The sequence below is a fragment of the Bos grunniens genome, chromosome 26 (assembly GCF_055505025.1).
Source record: "Bos grunniens cultivar Pamir isolate PY7600 chromosome 26, Bosgru_T2T1.0, whole genome shotgun sequence".
Classification (NCBI taxonomy): domain Eukaryota; kingdom Metazoa; phylum Chordata; class Mammalia; order Artiodactyla; family Bovidae; genus Bos; species Bos grunniens.
Genome location: NC_141190.1, coordinates 15,122,430 through 15,144,557, shown reverse-complemented (window position 1 = coordinate 15,144,557; position 22,128 = coordinate 15,122,430). Strand labels below are relative to the sequence as shown.

The window sequence follows — 22,128 nt, the reverse complement described above, 5'->3', positions numbered from 1 at the left end:
CACAGGGGCCATGTCTCCTTCTTCAACACCTTGCTCAGTGCCTGGCAGATAGTAGATGACCAATTAGTGGTGTTGAATGAATGATTCTGGCTCCTCCCTTCAGTCATTCAGTTTAGGATCTCACAGGCCAGGGGAACCAGATGGGACCAAATGATACCAGATCCCTGTGCCCACAAACTACAAAACTGATCCTGAGTGTGTAGTCCTTCAGAGTTTCCACATGCTATTTGGGATCCATTAAGCCGCATCTCAAAGGAAACTGGAAGGTGGGGGAGTCCTAGCCTACCTCTGACCTTGATATTAGGGCTTTGGTCTAATCAATGGCAAGAAACCTCTCTGAATCTCAGTTTTCCTAGCTGTGAAGTGGTTGTAAGACCTACCCCTGAAGGTTATAAAAGTCAAATGAGTATTTAAGGTACCTGGACTAAAAATAGATGTTTAATGCCATCTTGCCTCCCGAAGTTTTGTTTCCTTTGCACATTGCAAAGTGAAAAATTAGTAGGCTAGTTTAAGGACTAAATAAATGTTTTCAAATTGAATGAAGACAGTTGAGGCAGAACCTGTTTGCTCTCCTTTTATTTAATTAATTTGTTTATTTCTGGCTGTGCTGCTTATAGGATCTGAGTTCCCCAACCAGGGATTGAACCTAGGCCCTTGGCAGTGAAAGCTCTGAGTCTTAACCACTGGACTGCCAGAGAATTGCCTGTTCTCCATTTAGAAGGTGAAGCTACAACCTAGAAGAGAGCTCTAGTTGGGTTCGTATTTTGTCAGAACAGCTAGTCATTATGGTGAGAATAAAATAGATCATTTTACTAAGTGTTTTTTACTTCATTTGGCAGACATGTCTTTGTGTGCCTACTGTGTGCTTGATTGTCTAGAGCACTGCTGTCTTATAGTCCCTTCTATGATAGTGGTGATGTCCAAGATCTGCTGTCTCTAACAGAGCCATGAGACACGTGTGGGTAGTGATCACTGAAATGTGGTCAGTGTGACTTGATGAACTGAATTGCTAATATTATTTCATTCAAATATTCATGGATACATGAGGTTGTTGGCAGCTGTGTTGGACAACACAGAGAACAGAACAGCCTCTGTGGCTAAGAGTTCACCATGTCCTCCCACTCACTGTTCCCAGCATCTCTTACCTCAGTTGTCTCATCTGTAAAATGGAGAGGATAACAGTCCAAAACTCGGAAAGTAATTACAAAAGAGAAAGCATGTAGGAAGTGCTTTAAGTGTTGGTTGCTGCTTAGGCCTTCTGGAGATGTCGGCATGGTGAGTAACAACCAATTACTCCACCACCACCATTTACTAAATTCTCACTCTGTGCTCAGACCTGTACGTATTATCCATTTCATCTTCACATCGTTTTCAGGAAGCATCACATAGAACCAGACATCCTGGAGTGTGAAGTCAAGTGGGCCTTGGGAAGCAATAGTATGAACAAAGCTAGTGGAGGTGATGAGCTATTTCAAATTCTAAAAGATGATGCTATGAAAGTGCTGCACTCAATATGCCAGCAAATATGGAAAACTCAGCAGTGGCTACAGACTGGAAAAGGTCAGTTATCATTCCAGTCCCAAAGAAGAGCAATGCCAAACAATGTTCAAACTACCACACAATTGTCCTCATATCACATTCTAGCAAGATAATGCTCAAAATCCTTCAAGCTTGGCTTCAACAGTATGTGAACCAAGAACTTCCAGATGTACAAGCTGGATTTAGAAAAGGCAGAGGACCCAGAGATCAAATTGCCAATGTCTGTTGGATCATAGAAAAAGCAAGGGAATTCCAGAAAAACATCTACTTCTGCTTCATTGACTGCGCTAAAGTCTTTGACTGTGTGAATCACAACAAACTGTGGAAGATTCTTAAAGAGTGGGCATACCAGACCATCTTACCTGTCTCCTGAGAAACCTGTATGCAGGTCAAGAAGCAACAGTTAGAACCAAACATAGAAAAACTGACTGGTTCAAAACTGGGAATGGAGTACAAGGATGTATATTGTAACCCTGTTTATTTAACTTATATGTAGAGTACATCTTGTGAAACGCCAGGTTGGATGAATCACAAGCTGGAGTCAAGATTGCTGGGAGAAATGTCAACAGCTTCAGACATGCAGATATTACCATTTTAGTGGCAGGAAATGAAGAGGAATTAAAAAGCTTCTTGATGAGGGTGAAAGATACAAATGAAAAAGCTGGCTTAAAACTCAACATTCAAAAACTAAGATTATGGCATCTGGTCCCATGACTTCATGGCAAATAGAAGGGGAAAAAGTGGAAGCAGTGACAGATTTTATTTTCTTGGGCCCCAAGGTCACTGTGTGTGGTGACTGCAGCCATGAAATTAAAAGACGCTTACTACTTGGAAGGAAAGCTATGATAACCTGTGAAGTCGCTCAGTCATGTCCAACTCTTTGCAACCCCATGGACTGTAACCTACCAGGCTCCTCTGTCCATGGGATTTTCTAGGCAAGAGTACTGGAGTGGGTTGCCATAAAAAGCAGAAACATCACTTTGCCGACAAAGGTCTGTATAGTCAAAGCTATGGTTTTTTCCCAGTAGTCATGTATGGATGTGAGAGTTGGACCATGAAGAAGGCTAAACACTGAAGAACTGATGCTTTTGGACTGTGGTGCTGGAGAGGACTCTTGAGAGTCCCTTGGACTGCAAGGAGATCAGCCAATCCTAAAGGAAATCAACCCTGAATATTCATTGGAAGGACTGATGCTGAAGCTGAAGCTCCAGTGCTTTGGCCACCCAATCCAAAGAGGCGATTCATTGGAAAAGACCCTGATGCTGGGAAAGATTGAAGGCAGGAAGAGAAGGGGGCAACTGAGGATGAGATGGCTGGATGGCATCACTGACTCAATGAACATGAGTTTGAGCAAACTCTGGGAAATAGCCCAGAACAGGGAAGCCTGGTGTGCTGCAGTCCATGGAGTCACAAAGGGTCAGACGTGACTTAGCGACTGAACAACAACAGCAACAAGGTATTATTATGATCTTCATTTTACTCATGAGGAAACTGAGGCAGAGACAGGTTAGAATTCAACCCTGAACTCTGATTCCAAAGCCTCCAGTGTGTCTTCTTGGAGGTCACTGTAATTACACAGAAAAAACACAATGTGTGCCTTAAATATCCAAGTCAGATTATGATCCTTCCTCCCTCCTCTGAACAAATTGAGTTGTTTTGTCTGCCAGGTCATCTGAACTCAGTCTAAGAGAGGAAGACTGTACCAAGAACAAAAGAACTTAAAAAAAAAAAGAAAAAACAAAACCCGGCTCGCCTGTGGTGAGTTTCCACAGGGTACATAAGTCTTTAGGACTGTGCTGTGATTCAGAAGCTCAGAGCTAACATAACTTCTCAGTGAATCAGTTCCTCTGAGAGTCAAGTGGGAGCCATTTTATTAGTGGAGATCACAACTCTTATCTTATATAAAATAGTAAGATCCTAAACGGCAGGGTGAGTTTCCACTTCTCATTACCTTAGTTTTCTGGATTTTTATTTTCATCATCTTATCATTGCAATAGGATAACTTACATTTTGTTTTTTATTTTAATCCCTTCCCTTATCTCTCTTTCATTATTTAAAAAAAAGAAAAAAGTGTTCCTTGTGGTTACCTCTCCTCGTTGTTGGAATTCACTGCCTGGGCAGTCCCTGTCTCTCTCCACCCTCTTTTTTCCTTCTGTTTCTTCCCACTGCTCCTCTTAAGCATAAACTCATTCAGCAGATCTTGGTCAAGAGTGTACTTGGCCAGGCTGTGGTCTCAGCACTGCAAGTCGGATGGGAAACAAGCCAGACTTGACCGCTGCATGCATGCAGCTTATAGTCTAGCTGTAGGTCCAGGAAGAGTTCAGTGAATTCAGAGTTAAAGAAGTTTAATCTCTTGGAAAGGAAGCATTATTTTTTCAGATTATATTGATGACCAGCTATGAAACATTGCACTAAAGCTTCACATAGATGCATTTATTTCACACCAAAAAAAAAAAAAAAAATTGAAATCCCTCATTTTATAGCTGAAGAGGCCAAGTGTTGGGGAGAATAAGTTGCCTTGTTCGAGACCCCAGACTAGGTTTGAGGTGGGGCTGGCTTACGGGGCCCACCCTGAGGCTGTAACATTCACTCTTCTGTGGTGACACTGGCTTTTGGTCACACCTGCATTTGACCTACCCTGGGGTAACTAGTGCATTTGACCTACTCTGGGGTAACTTAGATCCCTAAACCTGACAATCCAGATTCTGTTTCCTTGGGCAAATTCAGCCCTGAGGGCATCCAATCAGACCAGCGATAGGGCCTGGGGCAGTGGTTCCTTGGAGCCAGACACTTCAGACTTCAGAGGCCTTGTTCCAGGCCCCAGATGACCTCCAGTTTGTCCCAGTGTGCTGGACACATTAAGATGGCCTCCAGATGTGACATGGCCTGAGGAAGGAGCCTCCTCCTAGGGCACTTACAGTGTAGAGCCGTTTCTTGGGCTTACTCGTGTTTGTTCTTCATAACTATAGCAGGTGTCCAGGACGTGATTGTTTATACCCCTTTCACAGATGAGGACCTTGAGTCTCAGAGAGGACAAGAGTGGCCAAAACAGGGTGACCAGGAAAAGGCAAGGACCAGAAGCCCAGACCAAGACTCTTTTGCCCAGGCGCCTTCCCAGTGCATTGTGGGTGTCTGGCTTTCTTTGTGCTTGGCATCTCTCTTGCGTTTCTACCCTCCAGGCCCTCCCACTACCAAGCAGCCACGCACAGACACCCCCGATTCCCAGGTCTCCCTCATACCTGCAGCAGCTGATCAGCCTTGCTGGCTCAAGAGCCCAGGGACCACAGCCATTCTCAACATGGAGAGGAGGGCTGGGTGCAGTGGATCAATACTGCTGGCAATGGCACAAGTCTCATTTAAAGACATGATTAATTATGGAACACCGAGACCTGAGGCTGAGCATCATAATTCAGCTAAAATTATTGCCCAGGAGGGTAAGGATGGAGTTAGCAAGATTTTGATTCAGAGCTTTGTGCTTATTTTCAAAATTCTTTTCTGTGACTATTTTCTCTTGATAACAGTTTCTTGGAGTCAGACGCCCAGAGGGCATGGATCCATGTTTATGATTCTGACTCTAATCCTACACAGAGGCGTGTTCCCTGTGTCCTAATACTTTCATTCTCTCTCCTTTGATCCTCAGTGCTGCAACCCTTTTACATGCACCTCTGCAGGACACTGAGGCCTTGAGGAGCCCTTTTGAAACTGCTTTAAATCTTTGTTTTAGTCACTAAGTCCTGTCAGACACTTTGCCACCCCATGGACTGTAGCTCTTGGGTAAACTCCTGGAGTTGGTGATGGACAGGGAGGCCTGGCGTGCTGCGGTCCTTGGGGGTCACAGAGTCAGACATGACTGAGCAACTGAACTGAACTGGACTATAGCTCACCAGGCTCCTCTGTCCATGGAATTGTCTAGTCAAGAATACTGGAGTGGGTTGTCATTTCCTTCTCCAGGAAATCTTTCCGACCCAGGGATCAAACCCACGTCTCTTACATCTCCTGCATTGGCAGGTGGATTCTTTACCACTGAGCCACCAGGGAAGCCCTCTGAAACTCTTGGAATGCCTATCTCCTCAAGCAGGGTCCGAAGTGAATCTGCAGAGCACCAGGCTTAACTGACTAGCAAATTATGTCTCAGAAACATGCCAGGCAGAGGTATGAGAGTTTAAGAGTCTTAGGAGCCAGAACACCTGCATGGAGATTCTGGATTTCTTACTAGTAGGTGAGGCTGGAGAAGCTCCTTAATTGTATTGTGCCAGTGGGCATAAATAAGGATAATAATAGCAACAGGTGACATACAGAGCCCTTTGAAGAATCCCTGGCATATTATGAGCCCCCAGATTTGGTACCCATTTCTTCTGGGCATTAGGTCCCAATATTTATGAATGAGGAAATCTAGGTATAGAGAGTTGGAGTCAGTGCCCAAGGTCATGCAGCTGGTAAGTGGTGAAAATGTGGCAGGTCACCGGCACCCTCAGCCTGAGGTGGTGATGAAGAGCACAGGTTTGGAAACGAGGCAGGCTTGGGGCTGAAGCTGAGCTCTCCCACTTAGTAGTTGTGTGATCCTGAGCAAGTCAGTTAGCATCCCTGAACCTCAGTCTCATTTGCAAAATGGAGATATTAGTACCTCCCTGTTGACCACACCCACAGGCCTTGCCCAGCTTCAAGGGTGAAGACAGACCCCAGAGTCAGCAACAGAGACATGAGTGGTTTAATGGAGAGGGGAGTTGACATGGAGTTTAATGGAGTCTGAAGCCAGGTCCTGGAGTAACACTCACCACCTTGATGCAGCGGGTGCCTGGAAGGATGTGTTGGCAGTCTTTGCTCCAGGTGATGAGAGAGGGAGGGGAACTTACCAGTTATAGAGGAATTGATGTCAGGTGGGCTCACTAGTTACCAGGGAAACCTAGGAGGCCGTGTCTCTCATTGCCCCTTTGATAAGGACAATGGCTAGCTGGAGCCTGGGGCAAGTACCTAGGAAGGTCAGTCAGGTGAGTAAGATATAGGTGAAGCAGGGGATGGTCAGAGAGCAAGACAACAGCCATCTTTAGTGAAAACCACAGTGGCTGTCTGTATCGTATCTGTGGTATCTGGTTGCAGTGCCATCTACATACCTGACCCCAGAGATATCGCTGAAGAGGGGCAGACAAAGATTGTAAGGGTTGTGCAGGGTATGTAAGGGTGAGTGTATTGTCAGGCCACTCAAGATGGCTGTTCTCTTGCTCTCTGTACATCCCCTGCCCAACCAGTTCCTGCTTCGCCTGTACCCTATGCACACAACTGACCATCCTACTACTTGCCCTAGGTCCCAGCTGGTGATTGTTCTTATCAAAGGGGCTGTGAGGGGCCTTCCCCTCTGCGGTTTCCCTGGTAACTAATGAGCCCACCTGGCCTCAGTTCCAGCCCTGGGAGTCAAGGCTGCTGCCATATTCTGCCTGTTGTCTGCTGCACACACAGTGGGGTGTTGCTCCAGGACCTTACTTCAAACGTGAACGCTCCCTGGTTCATTAAACCACTGATGTCTCTGTTATTGACTCTGGCTGTTTCTTCAGTCTTGAAGCTGGGCAAGCAACAGGCTTTGTGGGCTTGCAGGGTTCGGCCCAACAATTGGCACAGCAGCCAGGAGACTGAGGAAACTCCCATGAGTGCCGAGATGTTGGGAAATACAGGACAGGGAATGGAAAGTTGTGGGCGTCATCCACGAGCGTGTGGGGCCCAAAAGTTGAGGGGGTCATCCCAGAAGTGATGGGGAAATTCTGAGGCGGCTATCCGCTAGTATGAGGGGACGCAGTGGGCTGTCCTTGGTGAATGGGGGCTGCCAAGAGATCTATAGAAAAATGGCCTCTAATGACTGCTGTTGTATTAAAGGGAGGCTTTGGTAATTGGTTAAGTCAGCTTTCTAGAAGGAATTGGTATTCTTCATGTGCCTTTTATATGTCAATTATCTATCTGGCCTCTCTGGAACTTTAATCTTATGTGGTCTTTAAGAGTAAAGGAGTAAAAATAACTTTTAGGTAAATTCTATAGAAATAATTATACTTTGGGAATGTCTATCTGAAATAGTCTCTCCAGATTTTAGTGACTTGAAGATTTTAGGCTTGAAACTAAAGTTGAAAGATGAGTGTTCATGGGTCATTTCAAATAGGATAAAATATTGGAACATTAATTGCCGGGCAGGTCTAAGTTTATCTACCTTTGCCTGCTTACAAGAGGGGGACCGAAGCATTAAGTTTTTCAATCAGGAAATGCACAATTACTTCTTGGATTTTGCCAGAGACTGAGGTTTTCAAGGGTTAAGATTATAATCAATCTTAACTCTTGTAACTGTTTCCTTATCAATTACATTGTGATCAGGTGTTTAACTGTGCCTTTTTACTTTTTTGTCATTTATGAATAGTTATTGTATTACTCAGAGAAGGCAATGGCACCCCACTCCAGTACTCTTGCCTGGAAAAGCCCATGGACGGAGGAGCCTGGTGGGCTGCAGTCCATGGGTCGCTAAGAGTCGGACACGACTAAGCGACTTCACTTTCACGCATTGGAGAAGGAAATGGCAACCCACTCCAGTGTTCTTGCCTGAAGAATCCCAGGGACGGTGGAGCCTGGTGGGCTGCCATCTATGGGGTCGCACAGAGTCGGACACGACTGAGCGACTTCACATTCACTTTTCACTTTCATGCATTGGAGAAGGAAATGGCAACCCACTCCAGTGTTCTTGCCTGGAGAATCCCAGGGACGGGGGAGCCTGGTGGGCTGCCGTCTATGGGGTCACACAGAGTCGGACACGACTGAAGCAGCTTAGCAGTAGCAGCAGCAGCAGCATTGTTTTACTTGATGCTTTTGCAAAAGTGCTTTGTCTTCAAGAAGATTCATAGGAAGGATGTTTTGACAGGTGTAGGCCTCTAATAAATTTCAGATCATACTGCTGAACTGTGTAAAAAATTAAAGGATTCTAATAGAAAACCTGATGGCTTCATAGAAGTTAACAAAAGGATTGGTTATGGAGTGAACTGGTGAATATGGTTATAATGTGTATGGGTTTTGTCTGGAATGTTACTGGTTTTGATCTGTGTTCTCCAGGTAGAGGGAAGCCCTTCCCTTTAAGTTAGTTATGACTTACAACAATTTTGTAAACTACACCTGTGGGTAGAATTGAATCATTTTTCTTTTCTCTCTGCCTGGTTCTGCCAGAAATTGGAGACTCTTGGGTTCTGAGCAGCCTTAGCAGGTGAATGGCAAAGACTCTCCGGTCATGTGCAGGAATCTCAATATCTTGGGGACCTCTAGAACAGAGAACTCCCCTGAGATGGAGCCTGATAGCAGGTCTTTGGCGTGGCTTTCGTGGCCCTGAGAGGCCTTTTGGGAATTCAGTCTGACACTCCTTCTGAGGAGTTACACTGCAGCCAGTTTGGAGGAGCTGCTGTGGTCAATTGACCAGACTTGTTTTGCAAACAAATTAGTCTTGATTAGATTATGTTTGGTGGAGATGAGGGTAATTTTAAAGAGAGTAAAATTCTGTCTCAGTGAATGTTACATTCTAATTCTGTTAATTGAGGTCTGTATTTATGAACGTTATTGTGCTAGCCATACCTTTGCCCTGATGTTCTGGTTGTGAAGAAAATTATCTAGTGAAATTGCCAGGGTATAGCTACCTATGAAGTGTTACACTGCTTGCTTTTTAAGTTTGTTGCTAAAAGCACAGGTAGGACTTCCCTGGTGGTCCAGTGGCTAAGACTCTGCACCCCTAATGCAGGGGGCCCGGGTTCCACCCTTGGTCAAGGAACTAGATGTCATATGCGGGAACTGAGAATTCACGTACTGCAACTAAGACCTCGCACAGCAACATAAATATTAAAACAATAAAAGCATATGTACAATGTTTGTGTGACAATTGGGTGGTTGTCATTGTTTGGTCACTAAGTCATGTCTGACTCTCTTATACCCCATGGACTGTAGCCTGCCAGGCTCCTGTGCGTGGGATTTCCCAGGCAAGAGTACTAGAGTGGGTTGCCATTTCCTTCTCCAGGGGATATTCCTGACCCAGCGATTGAACCTACATCTCTTGCATGGGTAGGCAAAGTCTTTACCACCGAGCCACCAGGGAAGCCCTGAAAATTGGATATAAGTGATAAAATGTATAGCCTATGACATGTTTCCCCATTAACATACCTCTGAGCCTGTTCATGAGATTGGATTATTTTCCTCTAATGTGAAAACCAGTGCTGACCTGTCTGTATCTGTGGTGTTTGGTTGCAGTGCCCTCTACATACCTGACCCCAGGGATATTGCCAAAGAGGGGCAGACCAAGATTGTAAGGGTTGTGCAGGGTATGTCAGGGTAGAGGTATGGTCAGGCCACTCAAGATGGCTGTTGTCTTGCTCTCTGTACATCCCCTGCTTGACCAGTACTTGTTTTATCTAAACTTATCTGACTGACCTTCCCATTTACTTGTCCAGGGACCCAGCTGGTGATTGTTCTTATCAAAGGGGCATGCCTTTCTGCTGGTTTCCCTGGTAACTAATGAGCCCACCCAATGTCAATTCCCCTATAACTGGTACCCTCCCCTCCCTCCTCATCCCTAGGAGGGAAGACTGCGCCATGCTCTACCCACTGTGCATGGCACGTAGTAGGGTGTCGCTCCAGGACCTTACTTCAGATGTGTAAGCTCCCCCATCTATTAAACCATCAACAGTCTCTGTCGTTGACCGTGGGCTTTTTCTTCAGTCTTGAAGCTGGGCAAGCACAAGCCTGGTAGGCCTGTGGGGTGCAGCCCAACACTCTCTCAGAAGGATTTGGTAGGACTATGTAGGCCCTAGATAGGATTTGATAGGCACCTTAAAGTGCCCGGCACAGAAAGGATTCCCATACACAAACGAAGACACCGAAGAGGCACACGGCTCAGTTCTCCACTGAGACAGCTGATCCGGGTGCCTGGCCCACCTGGGCTCCATCTGTCTGCAGCCTGGGCGGTTGGCAGGGCTGGAACACACCCCAGGGTCAGCCTTTAGGAAGCAGACTCTGCTCGACTGGGCTTCACCACAACTCCCTGCAGGATTTGACTTTGATCCAAGAGTTTGTGTACCTGAAAGGGCAGCTGCAGAGGCCACTGGGGCACTGGGTGCAGAAAGTGGAGCAGCCTGCTTTTCTGTCTGGGCTTTCCTTTTATCAGCAGATATGAGTGACGTTTTCAGAAATATACAAAAGAGGCTCACTTTGTGTTGCAGTTGCCATTTGGCCAAAACGCCTTTCTCCTCGAACTCGTTTAGCAACATCTCCTGCAGGAGTAGTGCAGCCAGAGTTGGGAAACAGGGATGCTCCTTCAGCCAGTTCAACTGGGATGGGCCCCCGACTCTGTGCTCCCCTGAGTCCCTCTAAGATCCGAGGGGCAGAGGAGTCTCCTGTTGGCCCTTTCCGAAGCTTTCCCTGCTCCTGATTCTTGTGAAAGTTCTTTCAGAGGCTGTTAGCTGTCAGGCTCACTGCCAGGGAGGAGCACTACCCACATGTCAGCTGCCTCTGGCAGGCCTAAGAGGCCTGGAACCGAGCCATGTGGCAGAATTGCTCCTCCGGGGCTGTGCCCAGGCCACTTGCTTTAGTCACTGGGGCCCTGACCTCCAGGGAGGGCTCCACACCTGGGAAATCCTCTGGAGTCTGCAAGGAGTGCTGCTTGGGTGCTGTGAGAAGAAATAGTTCCTGGTGGTTCAGTGCTTACCCTGTGCTGGATTCTGTGTTGAGCACTTTGCATTTATTCCCTTAATCACTAAAGCAACTTGTGTCGTAAGACTTACATGAGCTTATCAAGTCCAGCTCGCTCAGATCGTGGAGAGATGACTCTGGCAGGGGGGATAGTAATATTAATAAAATACAGTCCCATCCTTTAGGGAGTCACCGTCTGATCTTAATCCCCCAATTTTGGAAATTGCTTTGTGTCTTTATCTTCTAGAGTTTGAATCCTTGCTCTGCCACTCACTAGCTGTGTTGCCTCTGAGAAGTGGCTTACCCTCTCTGTGTCTTGGTTTCTTCCTCAGTAACTAGAGATGATCATAATAGAACTTGCCTCTTAGGGTTGGTGTGAAGATTAAATGAGACAGTCACGGGAAGCACTGGGAACAGTGACTAGTTCACAGCATTTAATAATTGCTAACCATGTGTGGAAAGGCTTGGAGGCAAGGAGAATCTGAAATTTTAGGCCAAATAGTGGATGCCTTTGGGTATGTGAATATTTCTCAAAACAAAGGGGGCAAAATTAAGGACCAAGAGAAGATGCAGAAGTATTTCTGAATGAGAAGTCAAGTTTAGATGGATGGCTGGTCTACTTTGCCTACCAAAGAGCTGGGGCTTCCCTGGTGGCTCAGACAGTAAAGAGTCTGCCCACAGTGCAGAATGCAGACTCCCCACAATACAGTCTGCCTACGGGTTCTATCTCTGGGTCTGGAAGATCCTCAGAGAAGGGAATGGCTACCCACTCCAGTATTCTTGGCTGGAGAATTTCATGGACAGAGGAGCCTGGCCGAACATGACTGAGTGACTAATACTTTCACCAAAGACCTGAGTTACATGTGGAAGCTTTGTGAATAGCACCCCCACTTCTCCTGCGGCTATCTCAGTAAGATGCAGCAGTCTAACCAGTCAGGACTTGGGGGGACTTCATAAAACTCATGTTCTACTGGACCTGGTGGAAAACTTAGAGCTCCTCTAGTCTAAATTCCCTAGTTCATCAAAGAGGGACTTTGAGTTTAGTGGTTGAGCTTTATATCCCTGATAACAGCTCAGAGAAATGGAGAGTTCCCTGATTTGAAAGTCCAGTCAGAAAAGCTGGACCAATACCTGCTTTCTCCTTGCAGGGTTGTTAGAATCAATGAGATGTATGGTTTTGAAGTATGTAAAATCTGTTACCATTGTAATGTTGTTACTTCCATGGCCACTTAGTGTTACCAGTTGGTCCCATTTTGTGGGAACCAATAGTATACATGTATATATAAATGGAGAAAGAGGCAGAGGCAGAGAGTGGGGAGGGAGAGGGCTCATGCATTTGTAGAGTCAGCAAGGTTGAAATTTGTGGGGCAGATGTATGGACAGGCCACTCAAGATGGCTGTTCTCTTGCTCTCTGCACATCCCTTGCCCATCACTTGCCTACTTCACCTGTATCCCAGTCATCTGACTGACCTTCCTAGGTGCTTGCCCCAGGCCCCAGGTGTTGATTGTTCTTTTGAAAGGGGCAGTGAGGGACACGCTCCTTCCCCTGGTAACAAATGAGACCACCTGACATCAGTTCCCCTGTAACTAATAAGCTCCCCTTTGCCCTGGAAGCAAAGACTGCCTCCGCGTCCTCCCCTCTGTCTGCCGCATGCAGTGGGGTATTGCTCCAGGACCTGGCTTCAGACGTGTGAGCTCCCCCATCCATTAAACCACTGATGATGTCTCTGTTGCTGACTCCAGGCTCTTTCCTGGTCTTGAAGCTGGTGAAACACGGGCCTCATAGGCCTGTGGGGTGCAGCCCAACTGAAGGCTGGAAATTCAGGTAAGGGTTGACATTGTAGTCTTGAGACTGAAACCTCAAGGGCAGGCCAGTGGGCCTGATACAGTCTTGAGGCAAAATTCGTTCTTCTCCAGGAAGAGAGGGAAAACTTCAGTTTTTTCTCTTAAGGCTTATCAGCTATAGGCCCACCCACCTTACAGAGAGTGATCGGCTTTACTTGAAAACAATTGAAATTACTTGAAAACAATTTTATACATTGTTAATCACATCTATAAAATACCTTCACAGCAGCATCTAGACGAGAGTTGAACAAACAACTGGCACCACAGACTAGTCAAGTTGATACAAAATTAGCCGGCACCCTGGTGCTTTCGGCCTGGATGGACCAATACAGACTAGGAGTCATGGTGTTACTCTCACCTTTTCAGTAAGGGCTCCGCACACTGGTAGGTGGACAGCAAAGGAAAGTTTCCGTGCCAGAGGGTGTGGTGGCTTGGTAAAGAGTGCTTGTTCAGTTCTTCGGAAACCTTATTGGGAGGTTGGCATGAGAGTTAATTACTGCAGTGTTGACCTTCACAGATCTGAGAGAGAAGTAATTGTAGTTAATAAAAAAAAAAAAAAAAACAGGAAATGTCTCAAAGAATGCCTTTGAGTCCAGAGTGTATCCTGCATTTAAATCAATTGTTATATTCCAGGTTGAAAGTTTTTAATTCTTTACCATAGGAAGAAACATATCTTCATAACATTAGAGGTGGAAACGGGGGAGGTAGGAGTGTGAAGAAGGGGAAAGAGTTTCTGGTAATTTAATCTACTGATTAGTGCCTGTGGCTGAGACCTTTGAAAAAAAGACATGGAATTGAATAATTGAATAAGTGTGTAACTGTGGTTGTTGATAAGACAGGAATTTATGTACTTTCTTTTTTGGCTGACATGTTTATGTGTGAAAATAGGCTTTCAATAAAATGTAATGTGGACACATCTTGATTAAAAAATCAAAGCCGCCTTCTTGGAAGGGGTTGGGCTGGGTTTTTCCAGAAAGCTAGGAGCTAATGCCAACTTCTTAATCTTTCCTTATTAGCCAGAGAGGTAGGAGGATAGTTGCAGACTAGTCCTGAGTTAGAGGATTTCTTCCTAGCTCCCTGACCCTGGGCAAGTTACCCAACATTCTGGGCTTGCTTTGCTCATCTGCAGATTGGGGATATTAACAGTGCCTACTTTTTCGGCTTGATACAAGGGTTAAAGTTAAATGAAGTGAGGTATGTGAAGGATTTAATACAGACCTGGCTGGGAGGGAGGGTCTCACTATTAGTATCAATATTATGCGTAGGTACCAGGTGTGGCAGGAAATTCCACAGGGATAGCCGCACCAGTGGCATCTGCTAGGACTCTGCCCTTCTGCTCTGTTCTCAAAACAGCTGAATCATGTGTTCAGGAGTATGTCTTGGCAGACTCGTTGAGCAAATCTTAGTTTTTCCTGTTGGATAATGAATTCCTGAAGTTATGGAGTCAGTTTCTAATATCCTCCTTCCTAAGTGACTTGAATCAGCCAAATGATGCTTTTCCTGTCATTCAGGGCTTCACGGTGTGACCATAACCTTCCCACACAGCCTGGTTGCCTTGATTCCCTTACACATCCTCTGGTTCCAGCCCACTGGGCTGTGTAGTGTCCCCAGACATTACTTGTTCTCCATCCATGGCTGACCCACCATGCTGTTGCCCTCATCTGGAGTGACATTTTCTTCCCAGGTCCCCATTTCCAGTTCCTTCCAACCCCTACTCAGCCTCTGCTCCCCAGCGTGAGGCTCCACTTCCTCCACTTACCTCCACTTCCTCTGAATCTGTATCTTCATCTATACCCCTCTTTCTGAAAGAAGCTTTCTTTCTGTATCAGACACCTGTAGCCATATCTACCTCCCCAAGGTCGGGACCCCAAGGTCTTGGGGATCTTTGTATCTCTCACAGTGACCTGCTCAGTGCTTGGCAACTGATACTTCAGAAATATTTGTTGGATGGAGGAATCAGGAGGTTGATTAATGTCATGGGAGAACTCACTTAGTAGACCATTTCCATGGGCTGAGCTATGAGGTCCCTGACCTGGCTGGTCATCATTCCCATTATTACCCCTCTTATGGGAGGAAACTCCAAGATAAAAATAAAACACGATGGAACTTTTTATACTGGGTGAAAACACGCAGGAAGATTTGTTTGGTTCTTCTATTCAGTAACCCATAAACTACATTGATGGAATGTTTGAGACCAGGAACTATCTTATACTCTTTTTCTTCAGTTATTAGCAACATCCTTGTTAGGCCTTATGCTCAGTTGTGGCCCACTCTTTGGGACCCCATGGACTGTAGCCCGCCAGGCTCCGCTGTCCATGGAATTTTCTAAGCAAGAATAGAAAATGGAAATAGAAATGAAATGGGTTGCTATTTCCTCCTTCAGGGGATCTTCCTGGCCCAGGGATGGAACCCTCCTCTCCTGTGTCTCCTGCATTGTCTGGCAGATTCTTCACCACTGGGCCACCTGGGAAGCTCTCCATTAACATATAGTAGGTGCTTAATGAATGTTTGAGAATGAATGAACAAGTGACCTTTATCACACTGTTCAGCTGCTGACTCTGGAACAATCCCCACTGGGGGTGGAGAGTCATTAGTACCAGGCTTGGCATCAAGACAGCCTTGCAACTTGCCTTCCTACACTGATCCCCAGGTTGGTAACCAGGCTTGGGACTCAATTCAAGTGAGTAAATGCTGGCTCTGTTTAAAGCTTCCCTGGAGCCCCTGTCTTAGCTCCTTGTCTGGGATCTTAGAGACTTAGAGGAGACTGGAATTTTGCTTCAAGACCATCCTTGAGTGTTGCCAGTCTTAAGGCTTCTGCTCAGTTTCTATAAGTTATTTGCTGCCTTCTTGCTTTTCCTGTTGGCTGGGACCTCATGTTGCCCATCTCTCTCTTGAAGGCCTGCCATGACTTCAAGGTCCAAATTCACTCCTTCCTGACTCAGGTCTCCACTCCATTCTCCCACCTCCCCTAGCCTAAGCCCAGGATATGGCAGCCAGCCAGCATGGTGGTGAGCTGCAGTGAGATTAATGGTAACCCTTTCATGCTTGTCAAAGGCAGAAATTCCTAACCTTTGTCCGGGTCCCTAACTCATCTGAGAATCTGATCAGAACAATAAACTCTGTCTCCAGAAGAACTCTCAGATGTCATATTTTATGTCTTGGAGCAGACAGTCTTGGACACTTTTAGGACACCCTGAAACCTGACCTTGGACTTTTCCTATGGCCACTGCCCAGGATCCCAAGCCCACTATCCACATCGTGCCTGTGCATCTTCTTTAGTCAATATTTCTGACAGCTTCCAGTGCGGCATCGGTGGTGGCAAACACACACTCTGGGTTTGAAGCTAGGAGATGTAGGTGCAGATTCTGTTTCCTTGTTAGCTGTGGCTTGAACAACTTAACCAGCTTTTCTTGATTCCTGTTGAGAATGTTTACCTTGCAGGGTTAGGGTAAGCATTTAGAGACACCGAAGTAGAATGCACAGCCTGGCACCTGTAGATCGTTCTCTAGAGGGAGCAGCTGCAGTTGTGGAGAGAAGCCATTTCTTCCGTTTCCAATTTCAACAGCCTTTGCAGGGCTCCTTTTTGTCTCTCACACTTTCTGGTACTGTAACCAGAGAGAAAGCTTGAGAGGCTTCTGTGAGATGAGGGGAAGAGTGAGTGGACTCAATAAGGAAGTGTGGGAGGGGAAATGAGGACCGCTTCTAGGTGACATCAGAATCCAGTGAGGGGCTCTGCACAGAAAGCCTATAGTCATAGTCAGGATAGATCCAGGCATGAGCCGATGAGTAGAGTCCTGCTGAACTTTGAAAAGGGAAGCCAGCAGGGCGATGGGAGCCTACTCAAGTGGAAAAGTTAATGCTTAGCCGTGAGGGTGCTGCCTCAGCTTTGCTATGCTGAGGTCGTGGAAGAATGTGGTGGCTATTCCCATAGCTGGCCGTGTGCTGGGAGCCTTAGCAATGTGACATTCAGCCGAACAAAAGCCACTACCTCCTGCATTCCACTACAGTAGAGGGGAAGCTGTGGAGTGGTTCAAAGCATGGCCACTGACGTGGGACTGCCTGGGTCCATAACCTAGCCTTGACCCGCTTAATAGCAATGTAACTTGGAATTCCTTACTTGACTTCTCAGTTTCCTTAGCTGTGAAAGGGGGATGGAAATGATTGTACGTAGGATTTTTCAGGAAATTGGGTCATGTGAGATGATAGAAAAAATATACATCGCCCTGACCTGCTGCTCATTGTTCCTGGCACAGAGCTCCTAAAACCCTTGTAATTTTCTAAGTGATAAGAACAGTAGGAACATTTCTGGTTCTAATCTTTGACCCCATCTCTAACATAGGGCTCCTAAAACCCTTGTAAATTCCTAAGGGATAAGAGAGGGCAGTAGGAGCATCTTTTGTTCTAATGAAGCCACTCTGGGTGGACTCCTGGATGGGGGCTGGTCACCGGAAAGACCAAGCCGTGATTAGAAGTTTGGAATGTTCAGCCCCACCCCCAACTTCTCTCAAGTGGGGAGAAGGGCTAGAAGTGGAGTTAATAATTGATCAAGCCTATGTGATGAAGCCTCCATTAAGCATCCCAGAAGTATGGGGTTCAGAGACCTTGCAGGTAGGTGAGCACATCCATGTACCAGTAGGGCAGTGCACCCCAACTCCATGGTAACAGAAGCCCCTGTGCTTGGGACCCTCGCAGATCTCACACAGCATATCTCTTCAGCTGGCTGTTCCTCTATATTATTGATCAAATCCTATAGTAAGCTGGTAAGTAACTGTTCTCCTGAGTTCTGTGAGCTGCTCAAGCAAATTAATTGAACCCAACGATGGGGTCATAGGAACCTCAGATTTGTCTCCAATTGGTTAGAAGCACAGATGACAATCTGGACTGAAGTGGGGGTGGGGCAGTCTTGTGGGACTGAGCCCTTAACCGGTGGGATCTGATGCTAAAGTGTCAGGACTGAGTCAAATTGTGGAACACCCAGCTGCTGTCGCAGAAAACTGCTTGGTAGGGGAACAATCCCCGCCCAATGCAGCAACATTCTGCTGTCAGAATGTTGTGAGTGTTCTGTGTGATAGTAAAGGAGACACACAGGAAGAAAAACTGGTTTTTTCCTCCCTGAAAACAGATGAGCTAAGGCTTAGAAAACCTTTTGTACTCAAACATTAGTTTTTATTTTGTTACGTATTTGGGGACTTAGGGATTCAATAGAAGCCCCTGCTCTTTGGACTTTGCTCCAAGGAAACTTTAAGCACGAGCTGGATTAACATTTGCTCATCTGGGTAGGTATACTGTCCAGTCTCAGACACACAGAAAGAACACCTTGTGTCTTCAGGAAAAAAATGATCCAGGAGTAAGGAAAATCCCCAATTCTCTGCTGGTCCTAGAAAGCATTCATCTACTAATTATTACCTTGTATTAAGTCTGTGAGAAGGGGTCTAAAAATCTGTCGCGAAGTCATGTCCAACTCTTTGCAACCCCATGGACTGCGGCATGAGGATCCTCTGTCCTCTACTATCTACCGGAGATTGCTCAGATTCATGTCAGTGAGCAAGTCTAGCTTAATCTTTAAGCTGTGTTGGGGTCTTATCACTTGCAAAGGCAGCATGGGCTTCAGAGCTGAAATTCCAGGTTTATATTAGGCACCACTCCTGCATATGAGGTCAGACACGTTTCTCAACTCCTTGGAGTCTCAGTATCCTCATTTATCAAATGGGATACCTGTGGGTCAAAGGTTACCTTTGTTGACTTTCCACAACAAGCTGGGGAGACACACAAGCTCTGGGTGACTTTGGTTTGCAGGATTTGGTGAGAGAGAAGCAGAGGCTTATGGCACGTCTGTGATTTTGAGTCTCCCAACTCTTGGCTCTTTAGGGATGGGAAAACATTTTTTTAGGCCAAAAATGCTGTTCACTTTGGCAAACTGATTCAGGTAGTCCCCACCCTAGTCAGATGAAGGTAAAATGTAGGCATTGTACCTTCCCTCAGGGAAGGTTCTTTGAATGAATGAGTGAATGACACTGGTTCTGTTGTTGTTTCAAACTCATGTCCTTAGAGGTGATGATGCCATCCAACCATCTCATCCTCTGTCGCCCCCCTTCTCCAGCCCTCAGTCTTTCCCAGCATCAGGGTCTTTTCCAATTAGTTGGCTCTTTGCATCAGGTGGCCAAAGTGTTGGATCTTCAGATACTTCTAATTGATTGCTATCTCTTATTTTTTATTTGCAGATGAGAAAAAGAAAACAAAGAAAGTCGATAATGAACTCAACCCTGTCTGGAATGAGGTATCTTCGTTATTTTACAATTTTGTTTCACTGGATAAGCTACCTCTGATTGCTCATCTTTGGTCAGAGGTTAACCCTTCCATTTGGAAGGAGAATCTCTGCCCTTTGGCCCTCACCCCCTCCATCTCCCTTTGTGGCCCAAAGACAGCAGAGCAGTTCAAGGAGACATAACAGTGACGTCTGCACAGTGGTGGTGTGGCGAGTGGAGCCTGGATAGGGTGAGGAGGCTGGGGTTCTAGCTCGGTGCAGCCATGAACTTGCTGTGTGACCTTTTCCAGTTATGCTGCAAATTAGAGCAGGGGGTGGGATTAGATCCTCTCCAGAGCCCCAGAAGGGAAGCTCAGTAATTAAAACCATATCTGCATGTGATTAATTGAGTGTAATCCATGATACTTGGAGTGTCTGGAAGTCATTTTTTTTATGTTGATAAAAGTAATACATACTTAATGTAGAAATTTTGAAAACTTCAGCTTTAAAAAATTACTTTTGACCCTACTATCCAGAAGTGACTGTTGATAACATCTCAGAGGTATCAATAAATGTTTATTGAGTGAATATATTTATTATGTTTTAAAATCAGCAAATAAGTATATAGTGAGTACAGTTTCCTATCTTTTTCTTACTATTATATCCTGAGCATATACCTTTCTCATTCCATTTGAAAACCTTTTAATTACTTGTGTAATATTGTATTGAAGTAATGTAATTTATATAGCTCCTCTGCCTGTTGACTTTATTTTATAAATGGTTCAGTGTTTAATATATTTACAGATATGTGAAGTTTTAAATTCTTTCTATTGAGTAGGATTTTCCTATGCTGACTAATTTTTGAAAAGTCTATCATCCACCCCATTGTTTTTCCAAAAGCTAGTTTCAAACCTTTCTGGAAAAGTACAGTGATAAATATCTTTGTTATTTTGCTAAGTTACCAGGCTATGAAGACTTCCCCTTCACCAACTGCAAACCTCTTCCCCTGTTCCCCTCCTAACTAGTTTCAGTATCCCTATAAGATAAAGATTACTCATTCTCATTGGATGAGGCCAAGACTGCAAGTTTCCTGGTGCCTTCCTGAAAAGCCCTGCTGGTCTCATATAGGTTGAGAGGAAATTCCACTGCTGCAGTTTCACTGGAACCCAGAATACAGCCAGCTGGACTACCAGCTCCCTGAGAGCAGAGGCCTGTCGGGTTGATCCCTGTGGGCACTATGGGATCCTAGCACCTCACACACAGCTCCAAGACTAAAACAAAAAGTACATACATGTATGCATTTAGTTGTGTCCGACTCTTTGCAATCCCATGGACTATAGCCCACCAGGTCCTCTATCCTTGGAATTCTCCAGGCAAGAATACTGGATTGGGTTGCCATTCCCTTCTCCAGGGAATCTTCCTGATCCAGGGATCAAAGTTGGGTCTCCTGCATTGCAGGCAGGTTCTTTACCATCTGAGCCACCAGGGAAGTCCAATAATTTAATTTTTTTTTTAGTGGTAGCATACCACTTAAGTTTGTGCTCAATCCATGTGGCCAATGGCAGAGAGGAGTGTGGTCACATGAGTGGGGTTGTTTTCCACAGGGCATCATCCATCTCACACTATTTTGTTTCTGACACATTTTTCCTTATAATGCATATATGTTTATCAAGGAAATTTCCCAATTGAAATTTTATAACTGAAACCAAACCTAAATGAAATGCCAATCCCAAACCCATTGGGGTTGGTGGGCATCTTCTAATATGACCTGTGAGATGCCTCCTCCATCCATATCAAACATAATCAGGAACTGCTTTATTGAATTCATTTGTTACATAATTAAAGGCATCAGTGGTGCTAAGCGGATTTCTTTTTTTGTTTGTTTGTTTGTTTTAATATTTACCCTTAGAAAGCAATTTACTGCTTTAAGATGAGAGACTTGCCTGACTACCGCACTGACTGTGGTGGGGCTTAAAAATAAGGGGCTGATGCAATTCAGAAAATGTTTTCTTAGATTTATTCATCTCTTTGTTCACTAGTAATATGATTGATTTAAAATTAACCCTTAAAGCATTTTTCATATACAGATTTCATTCTATTCATGCGACAGTTGTGGTAGGCGTTAAGTCTAGATCTCCGCCCATGAGATGGATTTGGTCTTGTTCAAAGCTAAGGAGCCTAGAAAACAGGGAGCTAGGAGTAGCTACCAGGCCCTCTGAGGCTAAGTCTGGTGTGCTTTCCCACAAGTCTCAGCAGCTTCCAGGTTCAGAATTTGATCACTTCTGTCTCACTGTAGAATTGAGGACTTGAAAAGACTGTCATTGGTGAAGATGAACCAGTGTTTATTAGTAGTATTGGTGCATCTTATTATATTCCCAGATCCTTTTAACAGACTTTTTGTCTCTATAACCTTTCTGTGGACAGATTTTGGAGTTTGACTTGCGGGGTATACCGCTGGATTTTTCATCATCCCTTGAGATTGTTGTGAAAGATTTTGAGACAATTGGACAAAATAAGTAAGTTGATTTTGATTGTTTTTGTCATTTTACATATTGTTGTACTATTGTTTGTTTTGTTGAAGGAAAACATCTTTAATAACATAATGTTTTCAGTATCATTGTGCTTTAATTCTGTCCGCTGACCCCCTTCCCACTTATGAGCCAACATCAGACGTAGCTAATCAATCACTGTGATTGCTGTGTTCCTAAGAGGTTGGAAACATGAAGCCACCACTAGTCTATCCAATTTGTATCCAACAGGTACTTACAGAGAAACCTGTTCACACTCCTGCAATTTCTTTGTTAATTAC

The 22,128-nt window shown here is 45.2% G+C and overlaps 1 protein-coding gene across 6 annotated transcripts in view; it reads left to right on the top strand.

The window, feature by feature from the left end:
• Nucleotides 1-22,128, top strand: part of MYOF (myoferlin) — a 178,137-nt gene that overhangs the window by 9,401 nt on the left and 146,608 nt on the right. For all 6 annotated transcript variants that reach the window (XM_086378710.1, XM_086378713.1, XM_086378711.1 and 3 more), the window contains exons 2-3: nt 19,297-19,352; nt 21,744-21,835. In XM_086378710.1, the coding sequence (XP_086234836.1) occupies nt 19,297-19,352; nt 21,744-21,835 (148 nt within the window). The remainder of the gene's footprint in view (nt 1-19,296; nt 19,353-21,743; nt 21,836-22,128) is intronic.